Genomic DNA, 14,440 nt, shown 5'->3' on the forward strand with positions numbered 1-14,440 from the left:
TCAGCCGGAGGAAACTTTGACACATGGACCTGAACCAACAAATCCGAATGTGAAGGAATCACGCAACTCCAGATCTTCCTTACTCAAAGTGGTGTCTTTCTCAAAATTGAACCGAGACATGAACATAGCCAAGGCCAGAGTGATTTCAGCGTAAGCTAAGCTACGTTCTGTCAGTGCTCTGCTCAATATTTGCCTATACGTGACACTTACTTGATCCCCAAACACTGCCTTGCACCTTTGGAAAAAGTGACAAGATACTTCTCCAGTTGTTTCCCCTCGGGCTCGAGCCAACGTTCGGGTTTGAACTCCCGGGCGTCGTCGCCCCAGATTTCTTTGTCAGTATGTACCGTATATGCGGACATTCCGACAACCGTCTGCGTGCTTGGTTAGCTTTTTGTTAAGTATTCTCTGTCGCTTAAAAATACCTACTCCTGGGGGAATAACTTTCTGATCGACTATCAGAGGGACAGTTTTGGATTGTGGCGGAGGGACAATACGAGGCAAACGGCCAGGCACAGCTGATGCGAAACGAAGTGCTTCCTTTACACATGCAGACTATCCGGGTCAGTTTCCTTTCCTGGAGAATATGTTATGTGCGGAGGACTCACCAAATATGAAAGTTTCTCAAGATCTTTTAAATCATAATCCCTGGCCGACTTCAGGTTTGCCCGTTGGATTTCGGTTTTAAGGGTGTCGTATTTATCTGGGTTGCAGGTGAGTTGGTGAACTGCCACAGCAAGCGTAGTTGCAGTGGTATCAGAGCCTGCAATTATAATGTCTGTTGCTTCTGCTAGCATTTCTCTGTCGTCCAATTCAGAAAGCCCATCGAAGATGGTCTCATGTTCGGGCGACTTCCCCGCAGCCTGCGTTGCTCTGAACCTAGCCACAACATCCTGGATGGCCTAAATAGTTTGTTAAAATACAGTGTATAAAACAAACTTGGTAGCAGGTGAAACTTTACCTCCGAAAGACGTATCATGTGTGCAGCTGGGCCTCCTAGCAGATTGATGAAGGCTGGTGGCATCTTGTTCAGCACTGTCCGAATTAGTGGAAAGTAAATTAGATCCCAGATAGAATCGGCAGCGATGTCAAAGACTTTCAGAAATTCTGCTTCAAATTGACTTCCTTTGGCATTGTCCGTTAGTCCAAAAGAACGACCAAAGCCTAAGTCTGAGATTATATCTATCGTCATGCATCTGAGACACATCAGCATGTTTTAACATACAATACAAACCGGCCTTGGCTCGCACCTGACAGCATTGTATATATTTAAAGAGTGGTTCTTATCCATTCCTGAGACTATGGTGCAGAGATTGTTCACCTTTTCATACAAGAGGTGTTGCATTCCGCGGATGGAAGATTTGGAGAAGAAGTTGTTGAGCATCTTGCGTCTTTGGCGATGTAGACTGCGATCAGTCTCCACGAAAACGGAGTGTGGCGTCATGAAGGCTTCATAGAAGTAGGGATGCTTTGCAAAGGCATGATCCTGGGAATACAGCGTGTGGTAGAGAGTAGAATCGGATATATGAAGCTCATTAGGTCCAATGCGGAGCGCGCGTGTGTCTGCCAAACCAGGCGTTAGAGCAACCAGCAACCGGTTCTAACAACACTTACTGTATTTTTGATGCAGTTTCTCAAACACTTGCGCTGCCCGACCAGATTTGTTGACTGAGTAGAGCCACCATGTCGACAAGGCCGCTCGGCGTGGGCCACGAAACGAAGCCAAGGGATGAAAGTAAAGGAGGTGAACCACACGTAGAAAACAGCAGGAAAAGGCACCAAGTAACAAGAAGCCCAGAGATTTCCACGTAACGAGATTCTCAAATGAAAGCAAAGCATGAGAAAACATTTTTTGCGATGGTCAGGAAAGAAATTCAAATTGTATGATTCAAATCTTTTCAAGTAATTTACAGATACAAAACGTGGCAATATATATCCCAGCCGACTTGGTACCAGAAGTGTCGTCCGCACAGCATTAGCCCTCGCCAGTGGCCTTCTCATGCGGTCAAAGCTAGTGGACCTGTTTCGTGTGGATCACGAACTGATTGTCGAGTGCTGTTCGACCTTACAACCTATACATAGGTTCGTATTACGTCCGTAGTAGTAAGCGGTCTCGGGTCTCAAGAGTTGGCGTCGCGGAATTCTTAGTCTTGACTTTTCCGGGTGCGGGGACGGCTGTGGTGGGGAGCCGTGATCGACGCACATCTCGTGCACGGCCCCATTTTTTTCCCGTGCTTCCCAATACTGCCACTGTGCAGGTCCGGAATCCTAGCTTGCCTTGTCTTCAGTTAGCTGCCAACTACATGCTTACCCGTCAAGAGTGGATTTCAGGGGAACCCAACTGCCGGAACATTCACCGCCTGGCCGAAACAGAAGCCGGCAATCACCAAGCTACACTCACGACATCTGCCAGAGGCGGGAAGCAGGTGGTGTAGGACCCCGTGCCACGTGTAGGGTAAGGAGAGACGTGGTGTTCTCTAACACCCGCACCATGCAATCCCGGACTGAATCTCTCTCTTGTGAGTATTGTGGAGAGGTTTTCCGGCGTAAAGAGCATCGCAACCGCCACATGCTTCGGCATTCAGGCCTGAAGCCTTTTAGTTGCGTCGCTTGTTCGAAGACGTTCCCTCGAAGGTATACACAAACCTAAAAGCCCTTCATCCAGCCTTCCACGTAAGTAGTCCGTGCTGACGGCTCTCTTCACAGAGATTCACTGGTCCGGCATTGGAGCACTCATCACCCACATTCCGAGTTGCCAGACTATCCCCCCAGACGCACGCCGCAGGCATGCATTCGCTGTGCTAGATTGAAGCAGCGTTGCGATGGCGGCCTTCCATGTCCTCGATGCGCCCGGCAGAACAGTCGCTGCGAGTACCCGCACGCAAAGCAACCAAGCAGGACAGAATCACAAGTCACTCAACGAAGCGTTGCAACGAACGCAACTAGTGATAAGAGCGATGCAAATCAGAGTTCTGCCTCTCACCAACAGTCTGATGTTATGGCTAACGTAGCTACATCTCCTCCTCGAAGCTCACATGTGCCATTGTTACAGGACTACTCAATGACAGTGGGTCATGCTCCTACATCTTCCATGGGACACCTGATAGATCCGGCATCTGTCACTAACCCCCCGGGCGCTTCGACGTTTGACATTTGTTCAACAGTTGACAGCTCCTCCGCACTTAACGGGACTGCTTGGGAAGTGGGTGATTGGTTGGCCCCTAGCAGTTTTCCCTCCTTACCAGGTATCCATGGATCCTCCATATTCGACTTGACAGGACCGAGGATAGCTGGGTTTCCATTCTTCCCAACGACGCCGGATCTTGACATCTTTCAAGAAGGCCATATCGGCATAGAGGATCCCGATCTCATGAGGCAATTGCAGAATACCACAGAGAGGATCGCTCCCTTGGCTGACGCGCAACATCAATCTCGAAGCGGCACTAGCAATCCGGTTCAAGACACCAGTGGCTCCAGGTCGAACCAACTAAGTTGCCCCGTGCCTGTTGTGTTTCAAACGATTAAACATTGTCCAAAGTTTCCTATCACTTCACCAGATCAACTTCAAGTGGCTAAAACCGAGATATTCGGTCATATCTCTGGCATTCCGAGCCACGTAGTCGACGCTATACGGTCGTTCTACAACCAGCAGCAGGACTGCGACTCACCGCAGTTCATAAGTACAGATATTCTCCATGCATTTGTAGAACTGTATATGGAATATTTTGACTCGACATTCCCCTTTCTCCATTCAACTAGGATGAGAGGAGACAAACAATCATGGGTTTTGATTATAGCCATCGCAGGCGTCGGAAGCCAATATTCCGAGATCCCAGACGCAGCACAGTACAGTGTAGTACTGCATGATTTGTTGAGAAGGGCCTTGGAGATTCAAGTAGGTTTGTTACTTCGAGTCTCTGGAATCTTAACTCACATACTCCGTAGATACGAACGCGACCTACTTGCCCAGATATTGATATAGTACAAAGTCTTTTCTTGCGTCATGTATTACTATTTTTCTCTTCTGGTCAAAGAGATCACATCATGTTACAGTTTGAAAAAAGCATACTCGTCACCACTCTACGGTTGTTTGCTTCTCACGATCGTATGATTGAACATGAAGTCGATCATAACAACACCTATGATGAATGGCAAGCTTGGCTATCAAGAGAAGAGAAAATCCGTCTCGTATATTGTGTTCACGGTGTGTAACAAGAGCTCAAAAGATACATTCAGCGCTAATCTCCTCTCAGCCTTGGCGTGTCTCAATCTCATCTTTTTGGATCAACCTCCTCTGTTCAATTTAGCTGACGTTATCCAAAAAATGCCTTGCGATGACGCAGCTTGGCGTTGCTTAAGCGCGGAGGAGTGGCGACATAACACTTGTGAAGACTCAGGTATATGATGCCCATGTGTTACTTTTGTCTAGTTAGGTAGCTCACGACTTCCAGATCAGTCACTTTGTGATGCCAATGATGAACAACAAGGCGGAGCAGACCAGACTCTTTCACAGTTTGGTTCTTTCGTTCAGCGAATACATGTGATGGAACTCTATGTAGATGAGAGACTACGAAGTCGTCATTTACGCTCATCAAAATTCTTGAAGTCAATCTTGACTAGTCAGAAGCTTTCAGAGCAGGATGTAGATGAGAACTTGTCTGGATCGAGTATTCCAAAGCCGGTCAAGAACGGTCCTGATGATAGCTTACTCGTCGATGAGTATATCGAAACGCAGGTTTATAACCACCTGAGTAGTCGAGACACACTGGACTTGGTCGTCCATGTGGTGGCAATTTTGAGGCTTGTTCCACTGGGTACGCTCTACAGGTTCACTGGTTGGCAAACTGACGAGGTTGGGATTGCGAGATCTAAAGCTTTCCTCGAAAAGTTCTTCCATCACAACCGTACCGCAGCCCGTAAGTGTCTCTGGCATGCGACGGTTATTTTTTCAGAGCTTCGAAACGCGCAGTATTTTGCTTGCTACAACTCATTAAGCCTATGCGTCGCAGTGTGCTACATCTGGGCATATGTGCATCTCAATCCAGAGCCACCGCAGAGAGAGCAACCATTCGCGGGAACCTCAACCAGGGTCCAAGCAGCCGCAATAAGGTTGGACAAGCTGGTGAAAAAGTTGGACGTGAAGAAGTGGATAATGTCAGAGGAAGATGGAGAAGTTCATATCACCGGTGTTGGCGTTTTGAGAGGCCCTAACAGCGGTCTAACACTTCTCACGGATGCAAGTAAAACCTTGAATAGGCAGGTAGCCTGGCCAGTAGTATGTCGAGGGTTGTCAGAAGCCTTCATGCTCTTGAAACGCGGCGATTTGCCAAGCAAAGTGTTACAATAGTCGGAAGTCCGGGTTGAAGTGGCTCCATGGTCGCCCAGCTGCCGGCTGTCGACCGCCAGGCCTCACGTGGGTAGGCGACCTCAACTGCCCACGCTACGGGCAACTGGAAGGGATATATTTCGACACACACTTCAATCTGCCCTTCTACAGCCTCTTATACAGATAAAACAACTTTTACCATAGCTTGAGAGGAGCCCTTCCCCTATGCCCACGTGGGTGTCTTTATGATGCCACCACGTAGGGTCGAGTGAGGTAGGGAGCAAAGTCGACCGGGCTGTTGCTGGCAACTTGTCAGTTGACACCCCAGGTCTTAGTGAATCCTAACAGAATTAAACGGGTTCCAGTGTTTGAATTGTACTCTATTTTGTGTTACGTGATATGCTTAGTTTATGCGAAGCCTCTGTCTTATCTTTGGCAGTTCGCTTTTGCCGAGAGGTCTAGCCGAGACTTTGCTCAACCGAAGCAGAGAAAAGAAAGATGGAGCATCTCTGATATCTTAAGGCACTAGCCTAGGATGAACTCCGCTAGACAAATTGGAAGGGCCTCGAATGGTTGACATACCTCTACCTAGATGTAGCCGCTCTATTGCGCCCAGCTGACTAGAATTGGTATATTAAGAACGCGACCTAATGCACATCATCGCCTAAAGTAGCAGTACAATCGTGGTTCGGCATCCTAAATACGTCCGGAACCGACAAGTGAATAATAACAAGCACTGCGTATTGGGGGTGGTTTTCTGCCTCCAGGGATTGTCAGCGCGGGAACCCCGCCGGAAGCCCCGCAGCGGCGAACGTCCAACTACCTATATTCAGATGTCCTTCACATCTCTTGTTCCACGATGGTACATCGACCTTTTCATTTGAATGTCTCGAAGCCTTAAACAAGCCATCTTTTGAGTTCAGCATTTGTGAGCACCGCGAGATTTCAGAATGGACCGTACCACACTGGAATGGTTTGGTTAGTGGATTGTCATCTCAAGCGTGCAAAAACGCTGCTAATTCCAGCCTGCCAGGAGCCACAACCTACCGACTTAGAGCCAAAGGTGTCACTATCTTCTTGGATACATGGCTAGATAGACCGGCCGTACTACCACAGTATCTTGGAGTCGATGATGTGAACGAAGCAGATTACATCTTCATTTCTCATGCTCATTTCGATCAGTAAGCTCTAGTATGCTCTCCTACTCTATATGTTGCATGACTGATGGTTTTCACTACCCGTAGTCTTCCAGGAGCTGATCGTATTGCAATCAAAACGGGGGCAATTGTAGTAGCGAACTGTGAGGCGATCAACTGCCTGAGGAAAGCTGGTGTTCCCGAGGAGCAATTATTTCCGGTCCAAGGAGGAGAACGTCTCCCATTGTTTACAAAAGAAGTTCGGCTTCAAGCACAGCGTCATGAGGTACCTTTGGCTGAATTTCCACCCGGTCGACCTCCTTATCCCCATCACTCTCTTGCAGCATTGTCAGTCCATGTGTGGCCTTCTCTACACTGCTTTATGCCGCACCCGACACCAGAAGTCATGGACACTGGAGTTCCATATAGGGACGAGAATCCTTATAGCAGCACACTGGATATCACTTTGGGCATGAAGCATTACTTGCTCAAAATGGGTGATGTAATTCCACCAGAACGCATGACTGATGGTATGAGATCGTTCTGCACTTACGTTGGCGACCGTGAGAGGCACATCTTTTCTCACTGCGATGGAGGTCAACTCATGTTTAACATCATTATCGACGGCAACGCTCTGCTTTGGAGTTCACATTTGGGTGGTTATGAGGGAATCCTAAAAAGCATCGAACCTAAACCCCGAGTAGCGATCCTCGGCATAGCTGGGCGAGCCAATCTCAACGGCAGACCATTCGTTGGGTCGGCAGCAGAATTCGCTGCGCAACAGATACAATGGCTGGGGCAGCCAAGCCAGGTAATATGGTGCTTGCAAGATGAAAGGTCAGAGATATCCACCACCAAACACGAAGTCTTAAATAAATAAGCTGATCCATATTCTAGCTGCATCATCCCATATCATGTGGATACAACTGCTGCCAGCGAAACAATTGAAAAAGAAACAAATTCAAAAGTTCTGCATTTGGAGCCAGGGAAACTTGTCATCCTAGATATGTAGCTGTTTTGAGTTCGAGTTTTTGTAGGACACTTTAGGAGACGCCAGTGAACAGCCATTCTAGCCATCTAAAAAGGATAGTGAATCGGTGTATACAACCATTGAATCAACAGGACACTCATTTCAATACTTAGTAGAGTACGGTCAAGATTGCCCATATGTGGTTGATATTATTCACTCCAAATGTACTACAGAAAAGCAAGGCTTTGCGTAGAATCGAATCTAAGAGTGCAATCTAGGAATACAGAAGCTATGTCAGGGCATGTTAGCACTAAAATGCCGCAGAAGTAAAGTCGAAATATGGAACTACAAAATCAAGGCTAAAGAGATTTGGTAGAAGGACGAATTTGGCAACAGCCAGTTCAACCCCCTAGGTACGCCCTTAACTCTACCTGTGAAGCTAATCCAATTTTGACAACAAATCACAAACAAAATCCTTGGAACAAGTAAGGATATAACAGGAGCCCACTCTCAATATTGCATGTATAACGATAAACCTTAACAAGAATCAGTTTCTCCTTTTGTAAGGCTACAACGTGAAAGTCACGCATCATTGTTACAGGCTGTTTACGACTTCCAACGAGCTCTATTCTAGTGGTAATGATAGCCAAGGTGTGCTTGATACAGATAACTATGTCCCGCATGCACAGTTTCTGATGTTGAAAGCCTGCGCGTCGGTCTACTATGTAAAGCCGAGACCAAAGAAACAGGAACAGACACAACGAAAGCTAGCTAGCCATTTTAATCCATCCATATGACGTATTCGTACTAAGATGGGCGGGCATTATGAAACACCAAGGTTTGCGTGTCCGTCTTTTTGGCTTGGCAACGGCAACCCCACGGCAACCCCGCCGGCAACCCCACAACGCCGATTGTTCCGACTGTTGACGAGGAAAAGGGGAACGGCGAGCAAACATAATGCGATGGCCGAGAGACTTCTGAGGTGCCTCTGGTTTGTCCTCAGGCACTCAGACTTACATATCAACCATAACACGATTCATTAGTGAGGCGCAGCTGTTTATGGTACGGTCTATATAACGGCACTTAGGACTTCTTCCAGTGAGCAAAGGATATACACCGACTTGGAGTCTTGAGGCGCCTCAGCAAACGGTTTTTCACGTACATTTTATCATCATGTCTAATTTCCGAGTCATCATCATTGGTGGTGGTCTATCAGGCCCCCTTCTTGGGAACGGTCTTTTGAAAAACGGGGTAGACTTCGTTCTGTATGAACGTGACTCTGAGGACTCCAAGTACGAAGGGTATCAGATCAGGCTGGGAGATGGGGCAATGAGAGGATTTTCAGCTTGTCTCACACAATCGCACACAGAAGCCATCTTACGCAAGCTTGGAAAGTCGGCCAACTCAGCTCAGACTGCGCCATCAATTTTTACGTCAAGGTTTGAGCAGCTGGTCGACTTTTCGAAAGTACCTTCCTACAGCAAATCTTCGGCCATTAACCGAGTAGTTCTGCGAGACCTTCTAATGGAACCGATCAAAGCCAGCAAACGAGTTCGATACCAGAAGGAGTTCTCGAGCTACGAAATCATTCACGACAAAGACGGCTCGGAAAAGGTCAAGGTCAATTTTCGAGATGGGTCGTCTGATACCTGCGACGTACTCATTGGTACCGATGGCAGTCGCTCAAAGGTACGTAACATTCTGTTTCAGTAAAACCATTGACTAAACTCGGCAACTAGATCAATCGACAAATCGGATTAAATAACTTGGTAACTCTCAAGTCGCACTGGGGATTTCTGGTAAAGGGCAAATTGCCGTACACTCGTGTGCTTGAACTGCCTGAACATTTGCGAAAGGGACCAATTATCGTGCTTTCGAAGAGAGTATCATTGTACTATGCTCGTAGGTTGACAGTTTCGAGGACTTGGCTGAGCATACGCTGACTGCTTCAAAGTATACCTTCCAGAGGATTTTAGTGGCTCAAGATCTTTCAACGACACTAAGAGCGTCATTTCTTACGACGAATCTGCAGCATCATACTACTGGGGACTGAACGTTCCCGTGGAAATGATTCCAGACAATAAAATCGAGAACGTCAAGGATCGCAGACAATTCTGTCTAGATGTTATCAAAGATTGGGCTCCTGAGTAGTAAGCAAAGTCTTGATTCTAAACGAACTCGAGCTGGCTGACAGTCCGCTCATTGCTGTAGTCATCAGATGCTCAGCGTTGGCAAAGGCGACGAGGGAGCATCGGATATGCATGTTACTATGATCACAGCTAGCACTGAGCCAAGCTTGAAGTGGCGCGAGAAAGTTCAGAAGGGAGCAGTCGCTGGTGAAGGACACCCACGAGTTTGGCTTGCCGGAGACGCAATCCACGCAATGCAACCCAATCGGTACGTCAAACCAAGCCAATTCTATGGCACACATTAGGCTCAATAACCGATGGCTACACTCGAACAGACGTCACTCCGACGCTGTTCTTCAATTCCGTAGTCTGCGGGCCTCAGAAAGCGTCCATCTTTTGTTAACTCTTCTCTTTGCAGCGGTCAAGGCGGCAATCAGTCTTTGTCCGACTGCGCGGATCTTCTTCCTCAGCTGTTAAACCTCCATTCACTGTCCAAAAAGACGTCAAGGCCTCCACCTAACCAAGCCATTATAACAGCTTGTGCGGAATATGAGGCAGCTATGATTCCTCGAGCCTTCAACTGGGTTCGAAAAAGTGGAGGCAGCAGTTATCCGGTAAGTAAATGTGTGGCTGTATCTATATGTAACTGTTACTTCTGTGCTGCAACCTACAGATGACTGCCGATGCTGACTGTGGGCAGAACATTGATTTCGACGGCTGGATGGGAACTCTTCTGAAAGTCGCCTCATTCGTTTTGCTGCCGTTGTTGCAAATGTATAACCGATTGACGGCGAACGCAGGCAACTAGATGAAGGGTTTGAGATATGATATCATTTGTGTTGCATCCTTGTGTATCTATATGCGTGTAGCTTTGATTAACCCCGGTTGGAGGCCTTAGCACGCCGCTTTAGCCATACAATCATCTCAAGTAATGTGATGTTTATAGCTCAAATAGTCTATGCCAGTGGGACAGAAAACGCAGATTATTGTAGAATTCGTGAAGAGTGTTCGAATGAACGGAGACAGGGTATCGAAGATACACAATGACGAGACATCAGAGAGATAAATAACAGCCAGGACTGAACTCGCAAACTTCAAGTGCCCCGAAAAATTCTCGCTTGCCTCCAGAGGCTCTTTCTCAGGAGATGGATTGGTAATATCCTGCTCAGGAGTCAAGACACCTAAGCTGGGTGTTGAGATTCGCAATAAAACTGGTCACAGACATTCTCTCATGTATCTAATAGATATTAAATGACGATTTGAAAGGTCGAGGGCCATTCAGAGACAATCAAAAACAATAAATAATGTTATTTGCCCTTGAATTTAACATGGAATTCCTTGTACATAACATCGGTTTGTTGAGACACTGGGGAAAGCATACTCAGCAATACCAGATACCCAGACTGGAAACTTCATAGTCTATCTCATCTTAAGGATCTGTCACATACGACCATACCCATTGGAAAACTCGAGATCCCGTCCGCTCTCCCATAGATAAGCCAATGAGGGCCGGATTAGTAGTTGGGTCGGTGACGACCAGCGAATACCTGGTGTTGTATGTTTTTTGCCATCATGGTGCGCTCTACTGGCTGGGATCACAATTTTTGGCCACAAGAGAGTCAAGGGCAGAGAGGTATGTTTCGCTGAGGACACAAGTTCGAAGTTGTTTATTATACTTTTCTTAAACCTGTTGACCAAGCACTTTACTTTCGGTAGCTGATGGGAAGAAAGTGACTAAAGAAACCTAAATTAAGCGCCCAAACGACTCCAAATAAGAACACTGTATCTTCACACGGCAATCCTCCCAATATATACACACAAACATACACTTAAACCTTACACTTACTTTCCCTTACATCGGCCTGCCATCATACACAACTCCATACGGCACTGTCTCGATATCTCCATGGCAAGCCCTCTCGTAGTCCGCAAGCTTCGGCATCTCCTCCTGCACCTTTAAGAAAGTATCTAACTCACACCAGCCGTCCTTCCTCTCGGCATCACACTCCGGAAAGCTCCAGCCAAGTGGAAGTGTCCTCTGGTTTAGTACGAAGTGGATGTACTTCGTCTCCCCTCCCTTATCCTCGTACCCAGACCGGTCAGCCTTGAACGGCTTCGGCGTCTTGATAATCTCGATATCGAGACGCGCGCCAAACGGAGTAATATGCGACACCGTGAAGTTGTGCGGGCCGGGGTACTCTGTGGGTTGTAATAGCTGTGCGAACTGCTTGAAGCCAAAGGCCGTGAGAATGGAAGCGATATTTGTGTCGTGGGAGAAGTCGAAGTACAGACTCTGGTTTAGGGGAAATGTTTCGGTGTTGTTGTCCAGAGTGACGTTGATCTGAGAGCCGGAGTAGCCGAGGGTGTGGTTCTGGAGGCGGGCAATGACTTCTTGCTGCCATCCAATGCCCACCGCACGCTGAAATTGGTCAGTTTGGAGTCTGCGAAGAACGCTTTCATGACACATGACTTACTCCTGTGGGGTTCTGAAAGGCGTTGTTGCCAGCAAAGGCAAGGTCGACAGAATACGAGAATCCGACCCACTCGTCGTAGGTGAAGAGATCGCAGAAGCGGCTATATCCATAGGCAACCTTATAGAAGTTAGCTTAATCGTCCCTCAGACCATAAAAAGTCGTCGTACCGTCTCATAGGGGCACATCGTCTGGGCGGCGTAGGAGTCATCAACAGTCCACTCGTAGCCTTCCACCAGGTCCTTCAGGCGAGCCGTAGCATTGGCCAGATAGTTCGAGGCCCAGATCTTGGCGGCCTCATTGCCTCCATTTTGCTTACGAGCGTTGGGACAGTTAAGGTAGCCGGCGAGCGAGTTGTTGGCCCTGTCCTGCTCGATGATAACCTCAATGGTTGCGTTTTTCGTCCTGCTAAGGATAAGCCACGGGCCATGTACTATATGATGCAATTGAACTTACCATTCAAGACCGAAGAAGCCGGCAAGCCAATACTCAGCTGATTTCAGCATTCTGTCTTGTGTCTACGAGCGTATCAGTCATCAAATACAGTGCGTTCCAAAAAGGGGTCGCATCCTACTGTAGTTCGCACGATGATCTTGCTATTCGGGTTGTAAAGAGAAGAGTACATGTACGAATGCAAGATACCCGAGTCAAAGAGTTCCTGACGACCTATGTTCGAGAGTTAGCAAAGTCACTCAAAAAAACATTAGCATACAACGCTCCTCACCCTTGGGTACGAGAATTTCATGTCCAAGTTGATACTTCCAGTTCTTCAAGAAACCCAGAGCGCCCTTGACTTTGAGCTTGTCTTGAGCCTTGGCGATCCTCTGTCCAAAATCGAAGACGTTGGAGCCTAATGTCGGATACCTTGACCCGTGACGGGAGAGCATCTAGCGGCTGTCAATTCTCCAAACAGCTTGAACTCGGCCATTTCTCATAATGGCCTGAATGTGCGAACGGAAGCCCATACCTGAACCTGAACAATATCCGCACCCTCCGGGAGAGCATACTCCTCAACACCAAACCCAGGACTGGGCTGATACGGCGTAAGGTATCTACTCCTCGTCAGTGCACATCCATCTCCGAGATTATATCCAAAACTCACCCCATCATGTTGAAGATACTCTCATTGGCACCTGACATCCCCTTAATTGGCACGTCTGTCTGCAGCGGAGCATTCGGCACGTAACTCCCTGTTGGCAAGACCCTCGTTTGTGCCATGAATGCAGGTTTACCCGTCGCCGTCGGGCCAGCCCACAGTTCGGGGCTCGTCCTGAAGTACTGCGGCACATCATCGTCTGGTCGACAAGGGCACTCATCATCGCTCAGGTTCTTCCAAATTCCTGACGGGCCCTTTCTTACACCGCCGACATCCCACGCGAATCCCAATACTACGAACGCGATGACGAAGCCTAGGAGGGTGAGAAGGATGGCAAGGCCGATAGCAACCGTCGCGCGGCGATAGCTCCGCTCGTTGGGTGAGACGTGGTGATCGTCATCACTCAAATCAATGGGGAAGGTTGCGTCAGTGGGAGTGACCGGCGGGAGGGCAGGGAGTGGCTTTTCGCTTGGGAGGGGCTTCTTCCTCCGCCCCGACGATCCGGAACGACTCCGGCGGGGCCGTTGCTGGTGGTGGTCTCCGTAAGGCGAGTCCTCTTCTTGTCCCGGGACCCGGAGGTACCCGGCCTGACGAGGTGCCATTTTCCAAGAGGTGAATGAAACAAGAACTGGTCAGCAGCTTGATAATGAGAGCACAATATTCCTCCCGCTGTGGCTTGGCGTAGTTGACGGAATATTGATGCACGCGAATTCGCACTAGGTCGGACGCCGGGTCTGTTGGTCGACTCGGTCGATCAGTCGGTATGCGACGGAACTCCACAACACGCGCAAGAACCGGCGATCAGCAGCCAGCCAGATGAGCCCGGTGACAGAAACACTTGAGGGAGAGGTGGAGGGGTGGCGGTTGCAGGTGCGGGTGCGGATGCAGGCCGGGAAAGGGAGCAAACGATCAGACGGACTACGTTTCACGTCTGAGTGCGCAGCGTTTCTTCTATCGATCTGTCAAAAAGCAAGGAAGGGTATATCCGAACAATGCATACAGAAGCGGTCAACGCAGTAGCAGCAATATTGTCATGAAAAGGTCGCCAGTATCGGCACGGATGCAGAGAAAGGGGGCGTCTCCCCTGCTTATCGGGATCAATGTTCCGCGAGACCCAATTGGCCGCCCTAGTGGGGGAGAAAGGGGGGGAAGCCGAACAGAGCGGGAGGAAGCAACGGGTTGGGAGGAAAATAACAAAGCGAACCGTACAAGGTTTAATCGCCTGGTGCCTTGCGGATGACACGCGCCACAGAGTCCAGATACGACGGTGTGATGGCAATGGTGATAGAGGCGTCGTTTGAGGGGGCTAGAT

At 48.4% G+C, this 14,440-nt stretch overlaps 4 protein-coding genes across 4 annotated transcripts; 2 read left to right on the forward strand and 2 right to left on the reverse strand.

Annotated features, from left to right (window-relative positions):
• On the reverse strand, positions 1 to 3,330 carry CTRU02_205916 (cytochrome p450; the record flags this gene model as incomplete). Its single annotated transcript, XM_036722990.1, has 7 exons — positions 1 to 160; positions 211 to 374; positions 430 to 555; positions 609 to 902; positions 962 to 1,196; positions 1,251 to 1,563; positions 3,243 to 3,330. The coding sequence occupies 7 exons, from the start codon at positions 3,328 to 3,330 to the stop codon at positions 1 to 3; spliced, it is 1,380 nt and encodes a 459-aa protein (XP_036585288.1).
• A 2,946-nt stretch (positions 3,331 to 6,276) lies between these two features.
• Positions 6,277 to 7,342, forward strand: CTRU02_205917 (uncharacterized protein; the record flags this gene model as incomplete). The annotated part of the gene is made up of 3 exons (XM_036722991.1): positions 6,277 to 6,304; positions 6,360 to 6,507; positions 6,571 to 7,342. The coding sequence occupies 3 exons, from the start codon at positions 6,277 to 6,279 to the stop codon at positions 7,340 to 7,342; spliced, it is 948 nt and encodes a 315-aa protein (XP_036585289.1).
• Positions 7,343 to 8,605: 1,263 nt separating this feature from the next.
• Positions 8,606 to 10,238, forward strand: CTRU02_205918 (FAD dependent oxidoreductase/monooxygenase; the record flags this gene model as incomplete). The annotated part of the gene is made up of 5 exons (XM_036722992.2): positions 8,606 to 9,121; positions 9,172 to 9,334; positions 9,387 to 9,582; positions 9,644 to 9,829; positions 9,980 to 10,238. The coding sequence occupies 5 exons, from the start codon at positions 8,606 to 8,608 to the stop codon at positions 10,236 to 10,238; spliced, it is 1,320 nt and encodes a 439-aa protein (XP_036585290.2).
• A 1,175-nt stretch (positions 10,239 to 11,413) lies between these two features.
• CTRU02_205919 (3-phytase a precursor) lies at positions 11,414 to 13,730 on the reverse strand (the record flags this gene model as incomplete). Its single annotated transcript, XM_036722993.2, has 8 exons — positions 11,414 to 11,980; positions 12,036 to 12,152; positions 12,203 to 12,437; positions 12,489 to 12,550; positions 12,607 to 12,698; positions 12,757 to 12,919; positions 13,000 to 13,084; positions 13,135 to 13,730. The coding sequence occupies 8 exons, from the start codon at positions 13,728 to 13,730 to the stop codon at positions 11,414 to 11,416; spliced, it is 1,917 nt and encodes a 638-aa protein (XP_036585291.2).
• Positions 13,731 to 14,440: the final 710 nt, after the last annotated feature.

This window comes from Colletotrichum truncatum, assembly GCF_014235925.2.
Source record: "Colletotrichum truncatum strain CMES1059 chromosome Unknown Contig_0003, whole genome shotgun sequence".
In the NCBI taxonomy this organism is placed as follows: domain Eukaryota; kingdom Fungi; phylum Ascomycota; class Sordariomycetes; order Glomerellales; family Glomerellaceae; genus Colletotrichum; species Colletotrichum truncatum.